At 36.9% G+C, this 23,463-nt stretch overlaps 1 protein-coding gene across 1 annotated transcript in view; it reads right to left on the bottom strand.

Annotated features, from left to right (window-relative positions):
• Positions 1-431: 431 nt before the first annotated feature.
• LOC114069473 (sodium leak channel non-selective protein-like) overlaps positions 432-23,463 on the bottom strand; it is a gene marked incomplete at its 3' end in the record, with an annotated part of 131,543 nt that continues 108,511 nt past the window's right edge. The window contains exons 10-14 of the mRNA XM_027906283.1: positions 23,017-23,148; positions 16,084-16,251; positions 11,530-11,721; positions 3,635-3,772; positions 432-506 (exon numbers count right to left, since the gene is read on the bottom strand). Coding sequence (XP_027762084.1) covers positions 432-506; positions 3,635-3,772; positions 11,530-11,721; positions 16,084-16,251; positions 23,017-23,148 — 705 coding nt within the window. The remainder of the gene's footprint in view (positions 507-3,634; positions 3,773-11,529; positions 11,722-16,083; positions 16,252-23,016; positions 23,149-23,463) is intronic.

Genomic DNA, 23,463 nt, shown 5'->3' with positions numbered 1-23,463 from the left:
TTGGGGTTTCAAGCATGAGATAATGACTTTTTGGGCCCCAAATGTGGAGAACTAACCAAGCAAGTTAACTTTGCCAAACCTCTTTAGCCCTCTCCTAACACACTGACCCTACTGCTCTACCCCTTCCTGTCTCTGGAGCCTTGTCAGTATTATCCCCTGCAGTGGAGCTGTGCTGTGCTAATAAAGTAAGGCCAGGGACAGCTTCCATTAGTTTAAAAGCAAAAAGATGACTTAGCTGTGATTTTTAAATTATTTTGTCACTGAATTGTATTAGTATCTGAATTGACTTTCACTGAATGTTTAAACCAATTTCTAAATCTCTTTTACAGTATTTTAATTTTTTCCCTCACATATTATTTGACCACACAAAACATCAGTAAATTAATGCCTTACTGAAACGACCTCCAAGCACAATAAAAATATGTTCTTACTTGTTTAAGTTTCTTTAGATCTTCATCGAGTTCCAAGTTGTCCAAAATAACAGCAACAAACAAGCTGAGTAGAATCTACAAAACAATTGTAAATGATTTGTTAAAGTTTACTTTATGTTTCTTAAGTACTGTTAAATGACATGGAAAAATGATGGCCCTACAGATATAAACAGGATTTTTACCTTTGTCATCTGTAATATCTTCTAGCTACTACCTCCTAGCCATTTTGCAAGTACTAAATTGTTTTTTATTTTACCATAAAATTAATATGAGTTTACAAATGTTGAATTCTAGGTTTGATGACCGATGCTTTATATATGTTTAACAATATACCCACTAAAATGTACTTCGCATGAAAAGAAAATTAAATTAACCAGAAATAATAATTAAAAAATCCCATAAAGCAAAATCCTAAAACAGCTTGTAAAGTTAAGGTAGTTTTCAATTAAGGTCGGAATCTTAGCCAGACCAATGCAGCTGGATTGACACTTACCAGCTGGATCAATGCTGAAACCAGGATTGGCATCCCCCCAGCTGGATTGACACTTGAAACAGGAGTCTTTTTCTCTTTCTTTTTCTCTTTTTCTTTCTCTCTTTCTTAATTAATTCATCTCTCCCCCTTTAATTTCTCTCTTCCCTTTTACCCTTCCCCTTTATCCAAAACTCACTGCCATGTGCGTATATAGTAGGTCAAGGACTAACATACCAATTCCCATGAAAAGTGGAACTTTCTGACTGCTTGTGGACCCTCTGACTTTTGTGATTCCTTTAGATAACCATTTATGAATTTTAGGTGCTTCCTTCCCCTTAGGGGTGGGTAGTCACACACAAACTCCTGATCCCTAATTGCTGAGGAACAGTTTTGCTATAATTCTGTCAGGATTTTACAGTATGGTGTTTTTTCCTTCAGATATGTTATATATTTCATGATACTCCAGAACTTGCAGCTCAAAGCATATCAGTTAAGGAAGTGCTGTTCCACAGTTAAAAGAAGTACAGTACTCATTAAAGATATCACCCCTTCCAGTCTTGCTGATTCACGCACTGATATGTACCAAGACAAGACTTTATTGCTCCCTTTTTTCTTTTTTTTTCAACAAGAACTGAAGACAATGTACCACAAAAGTTAAAAGCAAACTTGTTATTTGTTTAACTTCCTCTGCTGCCATCTCAACTAATAACAGTCCTCGTTTCCAAGAGTGGGATTTTTTTTCCAAGCTTCAACTTTTCCTTCTAATGTGAAACCTATTCATTTCTTTCCAAGGCTCTACAGTGTGCTTTGCCAAATGCCTGCAATTATCTCTTCTCAGTTCTAATCCTCCTCCCTCTTCCAGTTGTTAAAAGTAATTTCTTCATTTGACTTCACTCTTGTTATTCACTGATGGCTGTTTATTCTTAGAATGCTTCTTTTAGGTTTCAGTAGCAGCCCAACTGTTGTCATGCTCCCTTACCAGTTCCATGTTATTTTCTTTCTTTAAACTTCTTTTGCCTACAGACAACTCTATCCTACATAGATTTTCTCTTCCAGGGTCTGAGGAAGGTCTTAGAACTGAAACTAAAAACTTCATAAGCCCAGGTAATTCTGAAAAGTTGTCTTTGCAGAGTTTCTTTATTCATGTAAAATTTGCATAGGTGAATGAGAAGAAAAGCAAGGACTATGTACTTAAATGCAAATTCCTTGCAAAAGGACTGAGGATGGTGTACTGAGACTTTGCTTCTAGCAAAATAAGTGTTTTGAGTAAACAAACAGAGAAGTCCCAGACGACTCTTTCAAAACATGAAAGATAAGGCACAATAGGAAAACTGCTCTTATAGCTCAGTTACTTCTCAGTTAAGATATGACTTTTTGGAACAGAGGCCACTTGACACTATGTTGCTTTATGGACTTGCTTAATGCTCACCTAAGATGTAAAGACTGATGCCAGATCAGACAATGTTCTTGATAAAGCATCACAAAACATCAATAAGATTCTCTTACTAATACCTGCTTTTAAAGCAATGGCCAAAACTCACTCCTCTTTTGCTTTCTATCCCCAATTCCTAAGGAGTTTTAAAGACCACTGCAGCATGAAAAGTTGTTTTTCCTGACCCTTGTGAGCAAATTACATGTCCTATATATCTGCTGATACCTACATTTGTTTGGCTTCTATTTTAATTTGGCTAAGCAGCTCTAAGAGCATGAAATGTGCTTTATTGCCAATTATAAAGTGGTCAAGTTTTCAATCCATATGAAGGAATCTGCTGCACCCACAATTACAGTCCAATTATTCAGCCTTTAGAAGTGAAACAGGACATACTGTAAAGTTAAAGAAGTAAATAGAAGCTGATGAAGATTGTATAAATACATTTAGTACCTTATGTAAGTAGACAATTGAGCAAAGAATGAAAATGGAAGGAAGAAAGTGAAAATAAGAGTAAGTGCATCAAAACCTATAGTGAATGGAAAATATAAAATGAGCAATAGTAGGAGTGAATTAAGGGTGCATAAAATGGTTAGGCCCCCCCCCCTCCCCCCCAACTGTGTTATCTTCTCTGTTCTAGAATTCAAAATACAGTATTGACCACTTATTGATATAGGATAACCAAAGAGATGTTTTCCTTCCCATTTTCTCTAACAAAGAAGGTAATAACCCCATTTTAAAGGCATACAGAAAAATAGGGTTTTAAGATATAATCCCCATTTCTGTATACATGCAGGAACTGCTGTATTAGTTCTCATCCATTTATTGCTTGATATTCTATGTTATAGATATATGTGCATTGATTTTGCATCAGACAACAGTGAAGTAGTGATTACTAGTTATGTTTATATCCTAAGGCTTTACACGTCTTACTTTAATTGCTGTTGCAAAGAGAATGCAATGAAAGCTGAGGAGACTATTTCTACGTGATAAATAAAATCAATTGCTTAACTCTGCAATCATTACAGCTGTGAAGGTACAAGACAGATAACAATTTTATTGTTAGTCTAGCAGTGTTATTTGGATCTAAGAAGAACAACACCTCACACCAGAACTAAGCCCACCACTTCATGCCACAAGGCTGAAGGGTAAATTAATTCTAGCACATCAAAGAATCAGTCCTGAAGTCCTCTATGCTAAAAATGGGCATCACAATTAGTTTTAACTAGCTGAGAATAGTAAGTAATACAAGAGCTCTGAGAATAATTCAAAAGCACAGCATATTTAAAAGTGAAAACTTACCAGAGTAGCAAAAAGATGATACAGTATAAAATAAATAGCAACTACTGGTGCCCACATATGTCCAACAGCATTCAGTGTCTGATCCATGACATCCACCCATCCTTCCTGTGTGAGAATCTGAAACATTGACATGAATGCCTGCAGGAAAGAGAATTGCCAACATATTAACAAATTATATTAATATGGTTTGATTGACACATTACTAAAGTTGATTTAACAGAGCAGAACACCTGTTTTGGTTTGCTTTTTAAACCTTAACAAATGTATTTCAACTTTTAAAGCCAAGCAAAAGGCTATTCACGAGCTAAAGGAGAAATCAATAGCTTGACCTTTGAACTGTAAGCTACAATTTGTAACATAGTCCTAGCTCCATTAGCCCATACAAAGAGCTTTTTGGTTTCCATCAAGGCTGCAAAAAGAGGAGAAATATCCAGAGCATCAGATATTGTTGTTTTGAATACTATACTGTATTGTGATTTTTTGATTATGCTTTTTCTTCCATGTTACCTCTCTATAAATATACCTATAACAAAGTGTTATAATTAACTGTGACCACGCTTTTATGTAATCTTAATAGCAGAAACATTTTAGGCACCCCACGGTTGAGATGAAACAACAGAAGGTAAGGTCTCAATACTTGCACTTGATTCAGCCAGTTAGGCTCTTCCTCTACATTTTGTAAACAGCATTCTTTGTGGAACTGTTTCTGTAACACTTTCAAATCCCTTCCGACCAGACATACATGTCAGAGGAAACAACGGAAATGTTTTAAACTTTATTTGGTGATAGGAATATATGAAAGTAGGTAAGTCTAAAAACCAGCTGTCTTAGACCTTTGGAACCCTAAATGGAGCCTACAGCACCAACCAGAATCAAACTCAATGTGAGCAATGAGTAACTCTGACATGTACGTCCTACACAGCTATTGAGGATTGCAGGCTGCCTAGGAAACAGAAGCTGGACTATAATATCAAAATGAAGTGTGGATCTTGATAGTCTTAAAGGTCTCAGTGAGGCCAAACTACTGCACAAGTTTTTTGTTTTTGCCTGACATCAAAAGTGCTCCCTTTCCAGATAGAATCAAAGCTGGTATCTTACTGAAATTTATGCATAACACAAAAGTGTTAGGAACTGAAGACATTAACAATGCATCTTACAGCTAACAGGATTCCTATAATTCAAGATGTTAACACAGTTATAAAGATAGATTAGATTTGTGCTCAGTGTGTCTGACACTCCCAGCAACAGCAGATTAACACATTAATGCACTGGCACAAAGAGAACAGCATTCTTCTTGCCAAACCTGTGAGAAAGCAGCACCCAGACAGCTATTCACATCAATTTACCTTAAGCCAAAATGCATGCTTGAAAAGCTGAAAACATGTAGGTATATAAAACTTACATGCTTGGGAAACAACAAAAAGAGTTCTAATTAATTTTTAAAGCTGCTGGCAAAAGTAACAGTTGGAGACTTCAGGTTTATATTCCTATTATAAACCACAGACAACTACTTTGCTTGGGCTCCTTATCAAGTTTGCAGAGTTTTTCAAACAAAACAATGACTTCTCTAAGCAGTTTCTTCCAATGCAAACACGACTCTTAAAGTTACACCCATACCCTTAAGGAAACCACTCCTAAATATGATTTCTCACTGCAGTGAAGGCTAATTTACTCTAGAGAAAACTGCCCATGTGCATACATACAGCACTTGGTTGCGGTCTATATAAGGTCCCTATGGGTGTAACACATCACTGATATTTGGTGACAAGGAGCTGCTTCCAACTATCTGAAATAAGAAGAAGGATGTGGCATGACTCACTACATTCTGTTTCTGCATCACGAAATCAAGGGTGTATGCTTTTTGCTTAAAATTTGAAATGATGGCCTGCAAGTAGAAGGCTTGCTGGGGTGTTGTAACAGGGTTGTGTAAGGCAGGGACGGTCTAATCCAGTGCATCTTGTTACGCAGTCACTGCATAAAAGGAGTTTTGGAGTGCCCAGCTGGAGAGAAAAATTTCACAGAATCACAGAATATTCTGAGTTGGAAGGGACCCACAAGGATTATCGAGTCCAGCTCCTAAGTGAATGGCCCATGAACAGGGATTGCCTCAGAGAGGGAATGCTGGAAGCAGAAAGAAAGTTAACAACTAAGCAGTATCAGAAGGCCACTGATACTCACTGTCTGTCCATTCTTTCACTGACCATGGATAAAGATCCTAGGACTGAAGCTTTTTCTCCTCTGTCTAATTAATACATATTTTAAAGTACAAATATTGGATCATGTTGCTTCTAGATCATGTTCAGAGGAAGAGCTGTGAATTTTAACTCTGTTTGAGGGGTCCCAAACATTTAGATACTGAGGGTTTTGTAAAAAATTTGCCTGCTGACTCTCACAAAAAAAGCCCCTCACTGGAGACCAACTTGGTTTTTTATTGCTGATATGTTCTGTGGCATTCTGAAGCAGATAGAAGCATAAACACATTGCTAGGTTAAGGCCAAAGAGTTTTTGAGCTATTTTTACAGTTACTGTTCAGAATTAACTCACACTAACCAAATTTTCAGAGATGCTTAAGCCTACACGTCCAAAAAGTTCACAAAAAGTGAAGCTAAGATGTACATGGAGCAGATTAAGGCATCCAAGTAAGCAATCACACATATTGGGAGAGAAGTTAAACATCAGACTTTACATTTGGTCAAGATTTTGCTGATGTAGAAATTAAAGTCCCAACCTTTCTTTCGAACGCACAGATCCCACAGAGAACAAAGGCTATCATGAACTAGAAGCAGCAGAGAAAACTGCTTGCAACTACTTTTTTGCAGATTCTTTACAGTGGCCAAAGTTTTTGGTATATCATTTATTAGGAGAAACCAAACATGACGGTAGGAATTTGCACAGTGCCCTCTACTTTATGTTGCTTAACTATGGCCTTAACTAGCATCCTGCCAACCTGAATCCAAGACCCTCCCTTCAAATTAGTGCCCCCTTGCAGCCATGCACATGGACTCTGCAAAATGGACTGCACAAAATTACAAACGCTTATTACTGATTCATTTTCTTACAACAATTCATTTTCTCCCCATGGAAAACATGCAGAGAAGGAGGCATTTGTCATCTTTATCTAGGAGAAACCTTGTATAGCCAGCTGAGCATGGATGAAGCAAGCAGAAAATTCAGCCTCTTTTACTGCTGCCAGTGGTGCTTGAGGATGAAGAAGACATCAGCCCCATCAGAGCTCAACACTGCTTTCCAAGACTCAGGTTCCCTTCATAACAGGGAGGTGAAGCTAAACCAGGCAGTTGTCATTTCCCTGCATCTCTGGAGCCGGTGGCAGTCGCATCTGACTGGTGTGGCACTCTTTGCCAAAATATAAGGTGGGCACTGCATTAAGTAACATACCCCACTGCTGGTTTTAAAAACACCTGAGGGACTGGGTAACTGAACCAGTGCAGTATCCTTTCTTCTGAGTCACACTAAATTTCCATAGTTTACTGCTTTTTAAAAATATGTATTTTACTTCATTCTTCAAGGTGCAAAGATACCTCCAATACTGTGACCTCTCATTAATATAAGTACTAGATTAATGTGCAAAAGACATTCTTTGAACATCATAAAAATCTAATCTTCCATTTAAATCAGTTGTACATTAAGCACAGTTATATAAAATGACCTTTTAATATACTTTAAGTATTTTATTATACCATTAAAGTCCAGTATATGAAAAAACATTAAGTAAATAAGTTCACAATGAGTATGTGCTTTGCACCTAGCAATCTCCTTTGGAGGAAGTTATTTTTAGCTGAAAGATAGACTTCCCACTGTTTATTTTAAAATTAATTTGGAATGCAACTAGCTGACAGAATCAACATCTGTGAAGACAAGACTTAGAGATTTATGCAAATGGTGATTTTCTGAATTAATTTGTGTTATAGAAAAGACTGTCAATTTCTTTGAGTATTTATGCCCTATTACTTAATGAGCTGTTTTGATGATGGAAGTCAAACTACCTTTTTATTTATAGTAGAAGGTTGGCAAAGGTTTGGTAGAATATACAAGCCAAAGTGCCAGTTCTGATATCTTGTCCAACTATTACAGGGGTAGTGCCACACAAATTACTACTTAACAGTTATAATGTACTTGTCTTGTAACTGGAGCTCGTAGGGGACAAATCCCAATGGCCAAATTCATGGAAGTAGTTCTATAATCAGTGGGATTACTTCTGCAAATTAAGTTAAAGGGATTTAGGATATTGATATAACTTCCTTGCAATCTGTTCTACAACCATAAACTTATGTTTTTCTTCTAACACATCATGAATGCGCAGTAATGCACCGAGAGGAGTAGCTGTCTTGTAAAAATGTGGCAGTCATACTGAGATTTTAACTGCATCAGAGAATTAAGACTACATTGTTTAACTTTTTTAATGTATGTTGCTTACGTTGCGCTAATATTTTATATCTTGAATTTTCTTCAAGCTTAAGGCTGGCAGCAGAGATCTGGTTTTCTGAAGAATGGAGGATTTTTGCTGCTGAGATCAGTTGGGCCTGGCTTTCACCTTGTAATGAGCCATTTAAAGAAGCGCAGCATTCCCAGCTTTGTAACCTGAGATACAGATACCTGAGACTTCGAGAGATACCAGGATATGGAAGTCAGAGACACTGAAAATGTGTTTTGTTCTCAATACAGTGAATTTTCTTAGTGGCCTTCTTATACCTGTGCCTTTGAACAGTTTTCTCCTCTAATTCCTTCTTCAGGAGCCCAGCCATCCCTGTACTTTCTCATGGCTCAATATGTGCTGCCCAAGAAGACATGCAAAAATGAGAGACAGCAGATGGGTTAAAAACATTATAGCAAACATCTATATTTTTGTACTTGGTATTAGAGAGAAAGCCAGTCCATTGGGCCAAAAGAAGTAATGGCCAAAAGAAGGGTGAAATTAGTAGCCATGGCAACACTGAGCTTATGCCTATTGACTGTCATCAGGAAACCATGTGAAAACATGCAATTTAGAGGCATTAGCAAAAGGAGGAGGTCTACTTGTTCCAAAACCCATACTGTGCCTTTTTATAAAGCACTTAGAGTTTCAAAATGATTTTAGGTTTTGTCTGTTTCTGTGTAGAAAGCACTTTACTGTACAAACTCAAAATTTAGCCTCTAGTGTCACCATTTTTGTTATCATGCTTGTCATCTCTGTATTTGTAACCAAAAAAACCCCACAGCAACAATCCTGGCCATTTTAGGTTTGCTCTTCTCTGAGGGTAAGCTCCTAAAAATTTTTCTTAGCAAATTCTGGTATTGCAGACCTCATATCATCTCCTACATTATACACTATGTCTTCAGTCATGTTTTGAAAATTATTATAATTGTCTTATTGCAAACTGATGCAGTGGTCTTTATTCATGGCAGAAAATGTGAGAACTCCTCAGCCTTTTCTAGGAAGTCACACTCCTTTGGAGGGACATCACTATTCACAGAATCAATCACAAATTTTGAGTTCAAAATTGTCATTGACTTTTAGTCTCTTAAGAGATGTTTCAGTATAAAACTGCAAATAGAAGCCACATACTGTAAATTATACACTTCTGAAAAAATCATATCAAGGTGAATATGTATAAAAAATAGAAAATAAATAAAGAATAAGGCGAAACTCTTGCTTCTGGCTTTCATATGAGAAAATGTTAAAAACTTTTCAATTCAGTATTGCTGGAACACTCCTTTATTGTTGGCAACAGGTCTTCTGTTTTTCAAACACTTAAGTCAGAAAATAGAAAGCAAGTAAACATATTACTGTTTGTAAAAAAATGTATAATTTGCTGGAGAGAATATTTTCTCAGTCTTCAAACATATATTTAGGATATTCATATATCTGTTAAAATTCAGTATGCTAGAAGCTCTTATTGAAGTTTAAATGGCAGCAGATTAAAATGCTTAAAATAATCCAAAACTTTATTAATGTGTTGATATATATTGGAAATTTTTCATTGCAAGTGGATCTTTACTCTCATATCAGTTTATCTAGTTAAAATCTGCAGGTGATTGTGAATCTGTCTTATTTTAATCATACTACAACAACTCTTCAAGGACTTCTATTTTCATTTTGCATAAATAATAAAATAATTCTAAAACAAAATTTCTTGGTGATTTGAATCCTGAAGTTGGACATTTTTTTCAGAAGTTACACATGGGAGTCGCTCATGTGTTAGAAAAGCTTAAGGAGGTTTATTTTCTGGGTTTTTTTTCCCCTTTCTTCTGCATTTAAACAATTAATTATACTGAATTCTACTGAATGCTTTTCTAAGCACATTTTCCAAAATAGGAAGCATGGTGTTACATTATTCCCTGTGGGTAGGCATTTTTTGTCTCACATTTGATGGCCAGCTTCCCATACATCAAGTTCAGGTTGATAATTACAAATTGCTGCTTAGCCATTTTGTTTGCTAAATGCATGACCCTTGAGGCTGCCTTATTCATTGTTATTTAATTGTTCCAAACAATGCACTTTTACTAAAATAGATACATTGGATAACCAAGCTGGAATGACAGAAACAAATAAATTGTCACTGGAATCAATCCATGTACACTCAGCCTAATCCACTATTAAAGAAATGGCAGTATTTTCATTCAGAACAGTGTGCTTCAATAAATACATTAGCTCCAATTTCCACTGATTTTCAGTGTTCTGTTCTGAATTAACGTAATGCTCATAAATATCCATTATTTATACCCAAAAAGCAAACACTTATTTTGTCAATGTAGACAGATTTTATAACCCTGTGTAAAACAAGCGTTCCTGTACAAATCAAGAACAACATGAAGATATAAATCATGTGTAGACACATTTTATATAAATTTTGTGGCTAATATTCACACTTGTGGGCATGAATCTTCTTTCTGTAACATACTAGAGTAGTGTTAAGCCATATGCTGGCGTGTCATCATCACAGTGCATAGGTAAAATTTCTCTATATTCCCTTGACAGCAGAAATAGAACACCTCTCTCAAAGACAGACAGACTTCACTACAGAAGGACTACAGAAAGACTGTTATATCCAAAAAATACAATTCTTTTATCTATACATATGGGGATAAACTGCTTCATGGTTCTCAGAAGGAAAGGAAGACCATTAACATAGTAACAAATATAGAATCTGACTTTGTTTTGGCTGGAGTAGAGTTAATTTTTTTCCTAGTAGCTGGTACAGTGCTGTATTTGGGGTTAGAATGAGAATAATGTTGATAACACTCCAATGTTTTAGTTACTGATGAGCAGTGCTTGCTCAGAGTCAAGGCCTTTTCTACCTCTCACCTCACCCCACCAGTAAGCAGGCTGTGGCTGCATGAGGTGTTGGGAGCAGACACAGACACAACAGCTGGCCCCAAGTGACCACAGAGATACCCCATACTATATGGTATCATGGTCAGCTTATAAACCACAGGGAAAGCTGGCTGGTGGCTGCAGATCGGAAACTGGCTGGGCATTGGTCCACGGATAATGAGTGATGGCAATGTGCACCACTTATTTTGTATATTCTAATTTTTTTATCATTATTGTTTTCCTTTCTGTTTCTGTCTTACTAAAATTTCTTTATCTTAGCCCATGAATTTTGCTTTTTCTTTTTCCCAATTCTCTCCCTCATCCCACTGCAGGAAGAGGATTGAACAAGTGGCTGTATGATGTTTAGCTCCAGGCCAGGCTAAACCACAACAGAATCACAGAATCATTCAGGATAGAAAGAACCTTTGAAATCATTGAGTCCTATCACTAACCCAACACTGTCAAGTTCATCATCAATGGTAAGAAAATATTAATGATAAGAAAATAGTAACAAGTAATGAGCAATCATTTTGAGTAATTAATGGAAAATTAATGTAAAACCAGTAATGCTTTTTATACTTGCCCGTGGAAAGGTTGTAAATCTGTCCAGTTCTTCCACAAAGCAAAACATCTGTAAACTGATAGCTGACATTACAATTAACAGGCTGGCAGTAAATACTACCAAACTTCCAAGTTTTTTTCCTGGTCCAAATATCTTGTACACAAAATCCTCCAAAGCAGGAGAAATCTTTATAAGGCGAACTACTCTAAGAACCTGCACAGAAAAAGAAAATACAACTGTATCAATGATTTGATTATAAAACTTTTCAAAATATCAGACAGTCATGGTCAAGAAGGGACTTGCCGCCTTGTAGTCCAATAAATATTAGGTTGACACCGCTTGTAACAGATTACAAGTTGTGTTAGGTTAAAAATATTAGACACAGAATATAAGCAGCATCTAGATATATAGGCATGGGATGACAGCAGAAGTCTTGATAGTACAGGCATGGGAGGACTGAAGGACCCTAAGTAAACAACTCACAGACCATGAAGAGAAATGCAATTGGGCAAAGCTGGTTTTGAGGTAACAATGGGAACAAAGACAGGCAAAACATACGACAGAGAGTAAATTTGAATGTAATGTGGAATTAAGAGACCAGTGGAGGTTTATAGTGTGTTACCAAACATAAGAATGGTTCCAGGCAGGGGTCAAAGCACACCAATCTAGATTTAGCAAATGAGAATCTACTGCAGTGCTAGGTATATTGCTCTGGTTTGATCAGCATCACTTCTAAAAATTCATACTTATTCTAGGTGGACAGGCTCCTGAACAGTCTTTGAAGAAATCTTTGCTTTGAGCAGCTGGCTAGATGAGATGTCTTTGAAAGGCCCAAACTAAATACAATTCTATGATGTTTGTTGTACCAGGTTACATATTCACATAAAGAACTGCCAAATCTTCTTTCCATTTCAGTGACCGAAGGCAAAATTCTTTGGTGTTGTGTACCGTATAACCTAGCAAATTTGGTAATGGACATACTTTGCTATTTCATATTATATATAAGATGGGAAATTTTGGGTTGCATTTCTCAGTATCAGAGGAAACAGCAATGTGTGCCACTGACATTTGACACCTCACAGTATTAGTATCGGTAGCAAAACTTTGATCTCGTGTGGAACTCCTGGCCCATTTACTGCTGAATCTACTTTAAAGAGCTGCTGACAGCTCTTATTCTCCTATTTCTGCTATTGATGGTGGCACAGTGACACGAATATCAGTATCAACAAGAGGCAGTGGCAACAACAGTTGTTGCTGAAGACAACAGACAGTAGCATATGGGGCAACTGAGATTCTGCATTTCTTCGGGAGAAAAAGACTCTCTAGTCTAAGGTATCACCTGGATTTCCACAAGAATCATATTGCAACTGAAAGGTAGGAATTACAGTGCGATTACTGGGTGACCTATGTGCAAGTCAAATACAATTACTATGCTGCTTTTGGAGAGAAAATTAGTATAGACAGTTGTTCGTAGAATGAGTTCAATGCACTCTGTATCTTGCTAATAATGTGCACCTTTGGGTTTTGTGTGAAATGTATCTCCCTACCCATTTGTAAGGTATGCAGAATATGCTCATCATTTAGACTTTACTGTGAAAGCGGAGCAAGAGAGAAAGTCAACTCAAGAAAGCAACTTATTCCGAGCATACCAGACCCTTGTGTGAGACAGGATGAGCCGCCACTGCCTTCAGTAGTAAGCAAGGGTTCCAGATGAGAGGTTAGACTAGACTTTCACAACATTAGCACAAGGTGAGATAAAGCCCTTTCTTTCATATAGATGCTGTGGTCACATTACATGAAAGTGGATACCAAGGCAGACAGTGAGATGAGGGTGATTTCCAAGTACTACGAACATGTAAATATGGTGCCTTCTTACTTACAAGATTTACTCATGGTGTAAATGTCAGCTCTGTTCCCATCAACTAGTTTCAGTATAGACCCCAGTGAGGTGAAGATTTCATGCTAGTTGGTATTCTGTTTTAGATAAATGCAATTATCTGCCTTAGTTTTTTTCCCCTTTCTTTGGGGAACCTTACTGGCCTTTAAGCAACACAGTAATCTTATTGATACTATTTTGTTTATTCATTTATTTTCATTAGGTGACAAACTGAATTTAACAAAAGTACACCCTAATGAACGTTTATGCATTTTGTGTAATTGGATTGCAAATTGTATTAAATTTGGGAGATGTGGAAGGATTAAATATAAAGATATGTTAAAGAACAAATCAAAATGAATAATATAAAAGAGGAACCACAGCTTTATTGCAAAGAATGGTCGCATCTCCTACAAGGAATGATAGTTATTCAGAAAATGACTCAGCCATATTTTCCCCAAGCACAAATACAGTACCATCTCTTCAGTCCAGTATAGGTCAAATTTTGTTTAATTCTCTCCCTTTTGTGCTGGTTCATTACAGATCTCTGCAATAATATGCAAAATTTGTCATTTCTCCACTAGTTTTGTGTCCTATAGATTATCACCATGTAACAGTTCTTTGCTGTAGTCTTGCACAGAGAGCTTTCCAAAGTGTTTTGAAAGAATGCACAGTGAACGCAAGAAAGATAGGTGGGAGGGTGGACAGTAGCCAACATAGTAAAGAGTGAATGATGTGTTGGCAAAAGGTAATGGTAAAGACCAATGAATAATGGAAACTGAAATATATGCAAGGAAGACTAGACAAACCAAACAATAAATCTGCTTGCTATCCTGGAATGTGTCAAGTAAGAGTTCTGTTACCAGTAATCTGTTTTATTCACTGACAAGGAACACATTTAACCTGTCATCATGAATACCTAAATTCCTGGAAATCGGCCTAACATCAAGATGTATTCATGTGAAAAAGATTTTTTGACCTTGGTTGATTTGACAATGTGTTATCTAGCTTGCCCAGAACTTAATTGCAGAGGAATACAGTGTGTACCTCCCTTACAAGTTGACATCAAAGGTATTCAACCTTCCTATCCTTTGCCTCTTAGGGTATTTGGATTGCAAAATACAAGCCAAATCTTTCAGTGTAGCAAGTGTTTCTGCTTGTAAAATATGTGTCTTTCATATATTCTGGAATAAAAAATCACATCTTAGAATCTTCTGTCATAAAAGCACTTTGTAATTAAGAAAACACCACCACCTCAGCTCCACAAAACTAATTAAATCCAATAAAAAGAAAACACTTACTATTATCAACATCTGGCTACATTTTAATTATACTTTCAATCCTGTGAGTTAGTAATGATGTTTCCTATTTAGTCCAAAATGTTCATAATTTATACTTAAAATTCTTAGAAAGAAACAACCAGTCATAAGTGGACGTTTCCCTAATAAATATGGACCAACTATTAACCAAATTGCTAACTTCTGTAACTGAGATCTCCCAGCTATGTTCCCTGTGTGCTTTTGACACAGCAGTGCCATGGTATACTCCTGACAGATCATCCTTTCTTGCAGGTTAGATGCACCATGCTTCACTGAGGAACAGTATTTTACATATTTTGACAGAAAAATCAATGCTATAATGATCTGAAAGTCTTCGAATAATATCTTGTAAAAGCAAAATAATTTTTTTCATCCTGAAAGCTTTCTTGAGCAGGTTTGTAGAACCATTTAGAAAAAATACAGGATGACATTTCCAGAAATCTGAAAAGACCATTATACTTCAACCCACACTTGGGGAGTACTCACAATACATGTCACTATAACTAATCATATTGATTGACAGGACTCTGTTGAACTATTTATTACTTTCCTTTATTGATTATTACTTATTCACCATGCCAATCCATTGCTAAATAATGATATGGATACTTTATTATATACGTATTTAAAATTCCCTTACTTTAGCACTATAGACTATAACACATTGTAATGAATCCCAGTGCTTTCTCCCAAAACTGGAGCAACCCTAAGCACTTTAAGGAGGATGAATGGGGAATTAGTTGGGCTGACTGACAGGCAGAATCAGAAGTCTGAATTAATCAGTCTTTTTTTTTTTCTCTCTTTCCCACCCTTCCCTAAAGTTAAAATGTAGGAATAGCCACAAGAAACACACTTCCCCTCTAGATAAGGAATGGCTGGGGAGCTTAAAACCCAGGTCTAAGAAGATTCTGGAGAAATGACCTCAGAAGACCCACAGCAACTGGAGCAGAGCCTCTTAGTTAGGCATGTGACTGCCACAGAGATGAAGATTTGGAGGAGCAACAGCAAGTGCACTGAGACCTCTGGGAGAGCAGCCAGGAAAACAGTGATGGACACTACAGGAAGGCAATGTTGTAAACAGCTGTATGCAGGGTCAAGGCTCAGTGAAGGACAGTGAAGAAACTAATCCAAAACTTACTGAACACTGCAGCTCAGATAAGAAATGGGACTTACTGAAAACAGAAAGGATTTCTCAGTGAAGTTAGAAAGAATGCTATTTCTGTAAGTCCACCCAATAGCTAAGAACAGAGAGATTTGTTATCTTAAAATTATTCTCAAAATGAGTCAATACTGTGAGAAAACTGAAATTTGTGTGAAATGTTAATGGGTTAATGTTTTCAATTGGTATACAGGGTAAAAAGTGAAAGTAGCTCATCATACCTGAAAATATGTAAATTGAGAGTGATAGAGGTCTGGATAAATATGGAGAGTAGTTCCAATTACAAGCAGCAACTCGAACTTGTGAAGAGATGAGCTGATGTATCCTGTGAAACCCAGACACCAGATCTTCAGGAGAGCTTCTAAATCAAACAGAACTGTGAAAGCAACCTAGACAAATATATAAGACAAGAAAGATGCATTCAAAATGCTGAGTTAAATTAGAAGTTTTTATGTCATGATGACTACAGACACTTTGTAGGCCAAAAATAAAGATCTTCATAATATTTAAAAAACCCCAACCATATTCTAAATAAAATAAACAACAGTAGATTTCACTTTATGAAAATTTCCAAAGACTCAATGCAGACAGGGAGATCTCACAATTTGGAAAGCATGAAATAATAAATCAATTGAGCTGATCTTTATGTACACATATAAACAGGAAAACATGAAGAGATTTATTTTTTCAAAATACAAAGCAATATACACAAGCCGTCTGAAGAATTTGAAGAGACCTAAGGAACAAACCAAAGTTTAAGGCCTCTAGTTTGAAAATTGCTATTTCAATTTCCAAAAAGATCCATAGAAATATGATAACCAAAACAGGTAGCAAAGAAGTAATGGGACTTAAACACGTAAAACAAATTTAAAAAAGAGATGAAATTCAAATTCAGTTCAGAATTGGTTAATTTTCACAAAGGTGTTAAAGAAGTTGTGCCTAGTAGGAAGTTACAAGGAAAGAAATTTACTTGTAGGGATTGAATGACTTTGGGATTCTTCCAGAGGACTTGAAATATTTGCACAGTAAAATGCATAATGTTCAACTTGGACAAAAGGAGACAATTTTGAAAAGGTTTACATTTTTGAGATTTATTTCCTTTTACTTATCTCACTACCAAAAATACATCTGCCTAGACACACTTCTTCCTCACATACCGTCTTATTGTACCACTGTATGTACTCTTAGATGCTCTATCCCTCACTTTCCAACAGTCAGGGAACCCAACGGAAAAGATGCTTTTCCTTGACTCAGCAATGTTAATTTCTGACCCTTTACACATGTTGGGGCTTAAAAGAGACACTAAAATAACATTAGGTCACATCTAAATACAACTAATACTTTCAAAGTACAGTACAAACATTAAGAAAAAACAGATCAAATCTCCTTTGAGAAAAAGCAGTCTTTTCTAGTCTTTTAAGATTGGACAGACTAATGTGAATCATAGATGACAGACTGTGAATCATAGCACTCACAGCACTCCAAAAATCTCTTCATATTAGGAAGGAAAGACTAATAGAAATATTTGTGTGCTTTCAGTCATGGGGACAATGCAGGGACACTTTCAGGCTCTTATTCTCGAATGGATCTGGCCAGTTTTTCAGTCCGCACTCTGGGATCTCAAAGAGCTCTAGAAGAACAAGGAGCCAAGTTTGAAGAGACTACTTCTTCACATGAAAATGTCTATCTAAGGCACAAGGTAAATATTTTATTAAAAAGTCTTAGAAGTAAAGCACACTTTTAATGACAACACATCTGAGTTCTGAAAGAGAAGAGGGTCAAGGTAAGAAAAATGGAAGAGTGGTTAGAAAGCAGCTGGGATTCAGCTCAGAGCAGGTGGAATAATAGTGCCATTTAAACACACACATATACACTTCAGAGCACATAGGCTTCCTATAAGAACAAGACTAAAAAATACGATGTTAAGTGTATTTTAATTTATTCTAAAAATGTGTGGGCAGGATCATTTGCATTTCACATGCTTGTCAAATGAATTCAAACCACTGGCACTTAAAAATGTATCAAATGGTTTGCATAACATCTGATTACATTTATACACCTGTCTTCCTGCTGACAGAGATTGTATTTTTTCCTTCCTTGTAATTAATTACAGGAGAAGATTCAGAATATCTGACTAGAACTTTTTGTTAGATGTGAAATGTAATACAACTTTATAGTTTTGTGGGGTTTTTTTAAAGCTGAAATCATTCCTTTCATTGCTGTAGAGAAATGGGAAAGGCAAACTTAAATAAGAAGCCAGAGAAGACCCACACAGAAAAAGCAGCTGTAACACACGAGCAGCCACTGAGCAGCCACTCTCCATCAGGTTGCTAATTTTGCAAAGAAGAGCTAACAGGAATGGGCTGTTTCTCTGAGGGCTACCTCCCATTTGATCAGCTTCCACCTGGAAGCTTTATGCCCCCTTCAGCAAGATTACTTTTTGCCAGTAGCCATTTAACTGTGGGTTTGTTTTTTTTTTTTTTCAGAGGCAGAGTTTAGCATCAGTGAAAACCCAACAGTGAGAACCCAAGAAAACTCAGTTTGTTTTCTTTGTAACAGTGGTTCATTTGAAAGGTTATCAAGCTGTTGGGAGAGACAAGAATTCTTCCCAGCAGGATCAGTGGGATTAGGGCACAGACCTCTCACACTTCTCTCTCTATGAGATTTGGCACAGCACTCAATCCTTCCTTTTTCCAGGACAGGGCAAAGGCAACAGTGCGAGGGGACAGGCTACAGAAGGAATCTAGGAGGAACTATATAGGAGCATCTGACTTTGAACTTCAGTGTTCAGACACTTTAAAGCAGTATCTTACACATCTCAAATAAGACTATAAGTCTGTAACATCTTTCAATGTGGGAGATGCATGTAAAACCAAACATCCATCTCTATTCTGTCTAGCTATTAAGCAGTTAAAGATCCTCATTAAAAATTACCAAAATGAGTTTGAAGCCCTACTCTTTCCAGGTTCTCTGATACAGCACTGGGGTTTCGAGTAATCCTGTTAAAATTCTGGTTTTGCTTAATCTGCAGGGCTGACGTATAAAAGTTGAAATGTCAGGATGCCTGCCAGGACATCTTATTTACTACTGGGTATACAAACTTATGCAAAGAATGGATCTGAGTTTAGAATTAATTTTATCTTCTAGTCTAGCTTTTGCCTTTTTGAGTCTGTCTTCTCTTTCCAACAATGAAAACAAGTTTCTTTTCTCAGTATTGGGCATCTCAACACCTTCACTTAGATTTGTCTACTGAGCTCCAGCAGATGTATTTCCACAGTTCCAGGCCACTAAAATGTCTGATCCAGAGAATGGACCAAGTGAACTACTTTCTTAGACATATCTGCTCCTAAAGCTAGCAGCTCCCAAGACGACTTCTAGAAAACGTAACAGAAAGCCAGATATGCTTGCTGTAATCTATCTGGCCATTTCCTTTAGCAAGGGGAAATCCTCACTGCTGTTGGCTGCTCAAGTCAGCCAGCTCCCACTGAAGGGAGAGCTTTCTGCAGCCTAGTCTAATGGAAAAGACAGATCAACAGCAGTGCATCCTGCTCCAGCCAGTCTTCTTCACCAAGGAAACAAAATAGTCACTGTGGAACAATCTGCATTGTTTCAGTATTCAGCCTCTTCAAGGCTCTTAAAAACATTTTCTTTGTTTACCCTGTACTGGAAAGAACAAGTTTCACAATAACTAAGTAGGAAATGACACCAGTTTATCAATTCCTCTTCTCTCCCAGGATTTTTTTACTCTTCTGCTCTTATATTTTCCTTTGTATCTCCTTCTATAAGATACTAGGGTTTTGTTCTTGTTTGATTTTTATAGTGCCTCTAGTAAAAGCTGAACAGGCTTAAAAAAAAAAAAAAGGAAAGAAAACCAACAAATAGACATTAAAAAAAAAGCTTTACAAATAAAAACCCACATCTTTCTCTATCCCAGAATACTTTACCTTATATAATCAGAGATGTAAAATGCAGAATGCAAGAAAATGAGTTTCCTGACAACCTCTCCACTAATAAATCAATTATCTAAGCTATACAGAAACAGAAAAATGTATTGTTAAAGAAAACTGGACATAATTTATAGGACAGAATTATAATACACTAGTCTTCATGATATACTCACCTTGAATAAACTCTGGCAATTATTTCTGTTGGAAAAAAATCTCTCAAACCCTTTACTTGAAATAGATGTTGAAGAGATTGTTTCTAGCACTGATTATTAAAAGCATAATTATACTATATATTCAGAGCCAAAATAGAAATAGGACATGCAGTGATCCCTATTTTGAATAAAAATAGAATTAATGTTATTTTGTTAAGAATCCAGGCTCCACTTGTTGTATGCTAGGCATAAAGCAAAAATGCCTACTGTGAATTCATGGTCTCAGGCTTTAACGCTGACTTAATTATTTGTTTCCGGCCAAGGACATTGTACTGGATTTGCCTGCGACAGAGTTAACTTTCCCCAATGTACTTTGTATGGTGCTATTTTGGATTTGTGCTGGAAACAGTGTTGGTAAACAGGAATGTTTTAGTTGTTGCTGAGCAGCACTTGAACAGAGTCAAGAGTTTTTCTACTTCTCTCCCCATCCCACCAGCAAACAGGCTTGGAGTGCACAAGGAGCTGGGAGGGAACACAGACAGGACAGCTGACCCCAACTGACCACAGGGATATCCCATAACATATGGGGTCATGCTCAGCATATAAAGCTGGAGAGAGCAGAAAGAAGAGGGAGATGTTTAAAGTGATGGTCTTTGTCTTCCCAAGGCACTGTTGTGGGTCACGGAGCCCGGCTTTCCTGGGGATGGCTGAACACCTGCCTGCCCATAGGAAGTGGTGCAGGAATCCTCTGCTTTGTTTTGCTTTGCTTGTGTGCGTGCCTTTTGCTTTACCTATTAAAGTGTCATTATCTCTACCCATGACTTGTCTCACTTTTACCCAGATGATTCCTTCCCCATCCCATTGTGGGACAAGAGGTTGCGTGGGGCTGAGCTGCTGGTTGGGATTAAACCACGACGGAGAGTAGAATGACTTTCACTGTCCTCGATACCACCCTCATCTGTAGAGGTGTCATAAGAGAACCCAGCATATGCTGGTTTTATTCTGATGTCTTATTTTCAGGAGAATCTTTTTCATGTTCATGTTGTTTTTTAATGCTGTATTGGGTCTGGCTGAGATTGTGTTCATTTCCCCATAGTAGCCCTCACAGTGCTGTGCTTTGCACTGGTAGCTAGAATGGTGTTGATAACACATTGGTGTTTTGGCTACTGCTAAGCACAGCATCAGCACTGTAACATTCCTTCCTTAATCAAGGGCAAGATCCTGGGAGGGGACACAGATAGGCCAGCTGACCCAAACTGACCAAAGGGATATTCCAGACCATGTGACGTCAGCTCAGATATAAAAGCTAAGGCAAGAACAGGAAGGGGGACATTCACTGTCTCCAATGGTTGCCTATCATTATGTATGCTGCAGCCCTGCTTCTTGGAAGTGGCAGACCATCACTGCTGATGGGAAGTAGAGAATCAACCGTGTTTCTTTCGCTTTGCTTCTGTGCACACAAGCTTTTTCTTTGCTTTTGCTTTAATAAACTGCCTTATTCCAACCCACGGGTTGTTTCCATCTTACTCTCTCCCCTGTCCATCTGGGAAGGGGAGTGATAGAGTGGCTGGGTAGGCATCTGGCATCCAGCCAAAGTCAACCCATTTAAAACTGGATACAGAATAAGCACAACACATTTCACAATTACTCTTGTAATTGTTGGCCAGGCCAACATTGACTCAATATTCACACAAACTACACCTATTCCCAGCAGCATGAGAGACAACAGAGTAGGATGCAGCAGTGCATCTCTACAATATGCACATTTTTTAAGGTTTGGACTCTGGTGCTGTCTTTTAACTTTTTTCTTGCTTTCATTTTCATTTTCACTAGCTCCCATAACTGGCAAACTCTCAAATTCATACAATTTTAAGAGATCAGATAAAAATTCTAAAACTTAGATAAAAAATGTGTATCGATTCAACCTTAAAAAATGGAGATTCATAAAGCATTGGACTGTTATGAACTAAAGGGTTTAAAGTTGGGCATAAAACCACAGAGTATTGCCAACAAGGCAATATCAACAAAAGAGAAACTAAAAGGAACATTCTGCTATTGTGCACTCTAGCCTAAGAATGTCTCCTCTGGCTCCAAAAATGGAGCATGGAACTCCATTTGGCCCTGAAGCCAGGGAAACTGCAATAACCATAGAGCTAAACATGTACCACATCCAGGTAACTGTGATCAACACCTTGAGAGAACTGATCTTGGTGCACTGGTGAAATAGCTGTTCTTTTTACTGGCTTTTTACTCAGATAAAGTCACAATTCACAATGCCCATGGAAATAAATGTTTTTAATAAAGAATCATGCAATAATGATTTCACTCAATTCAGAAAAAACAAGTATCTATTTGAAGCTATGCCAGTGCATTAGAACCAAAGATTTCAATTATTTTTTTAAACTGAATTGAATAGTACTAAAAAGACATGTATGCAAGGTTCTAGGATCTCTAGTGCATGTTCTACAGTAAAATCCTTGACCAGCTAATGACTCAAGCAGGCTCCCTGTCAGAATGTCACTTGTACCTCCACTTCACTGGTTCAGGAGCATAGACTCCTCTTTCAACAAATTCATGACTGGATAAATGTGTTTTTTTGCAGTATGCTCTCCAGATTGCTGAAGCCAGACTATTTGTAACACTATTTTGGCTATGCTTACAGACCTTCTGGAAGCTAAGTATGAAAAAATTATTTAGGAAGAAGTCCTATATTATATTTTCTAAAGGAAGTGTTTTCTCATCTTTTTAAAGTCTACTGAATGTTATGCTCCTGCTAGAGAAAGATAGCAACTTAGCAGTCATGCATTGCCTGCAGATGTTATTCTTAAGCCGCAGCTCATTACCACTGACATTTTGTTTGAGGAAATTACCTTTCAAAAGGTTGTAAGACAGAGCTGTCAGCTATTGTCAGGCAGAGGAAGTTGAACAAGTTAGCAAAGTATTCTCAAAATGCTTAAGGGAATAAAAAATTACATACTAAAATGTTCTTGACATTCACATTTTTTACTTTAGCTTATCTTGAAAATTATCCAGATAGTCATTTCAGCATACTCACCTCAGCTAGGTAAAATTCATCATATTGTCTCTTGAAATTTTCTCCTTTGTAGTAGTTACTAGCAGCAACAATCACATCAACAGCAACCATGCTTAGTATGAACATATGAAACACAGATGACCTCATCATTTTCTGTAATAAAAAAAATAAATTTTATCATCAAAATTAACAAAACCACATGCATTTTAATGTTCTTTTACATCGTCAAAACATAATCAGCTATAATAACACATTATTCTAAATCTTCTTTATATGATTGTAATTTATTTCTCTTTAAAATACTTTTAATATATTCCTTCAACTGGTTTACATACGCAAGTTTGGGTGTGTTTTTTTGATTGTTTGTTTTTTACTTTTCAGTTTTTATTTGCCAGTTGACTTCTTACTGAAGGTTTATAACTTAGTATGATATCCATTACTTGATATACTTTATCCATTACTTGATAT

Source organism: Empidonax traillii, unplaced genomic scaffold (genome assembly GCF_003031625.1).
Source record: "Empidonax traillii isolate 1590-97213 ecotype Southwest subspecies unplaced genomic scaffold, ASM303162v1 scaffold1269:size140229, whole genome shotgun sequence".
NCBI classification, from domain to species: Eukaryota; Metazoa; Chordata; class Aves; order Passeriformes; family Tyrannidae; genus Empidonax; species Empidonax traillii.
This window is presented reverse-complemented; position numbering and strand designations above follow the sequence as displayed.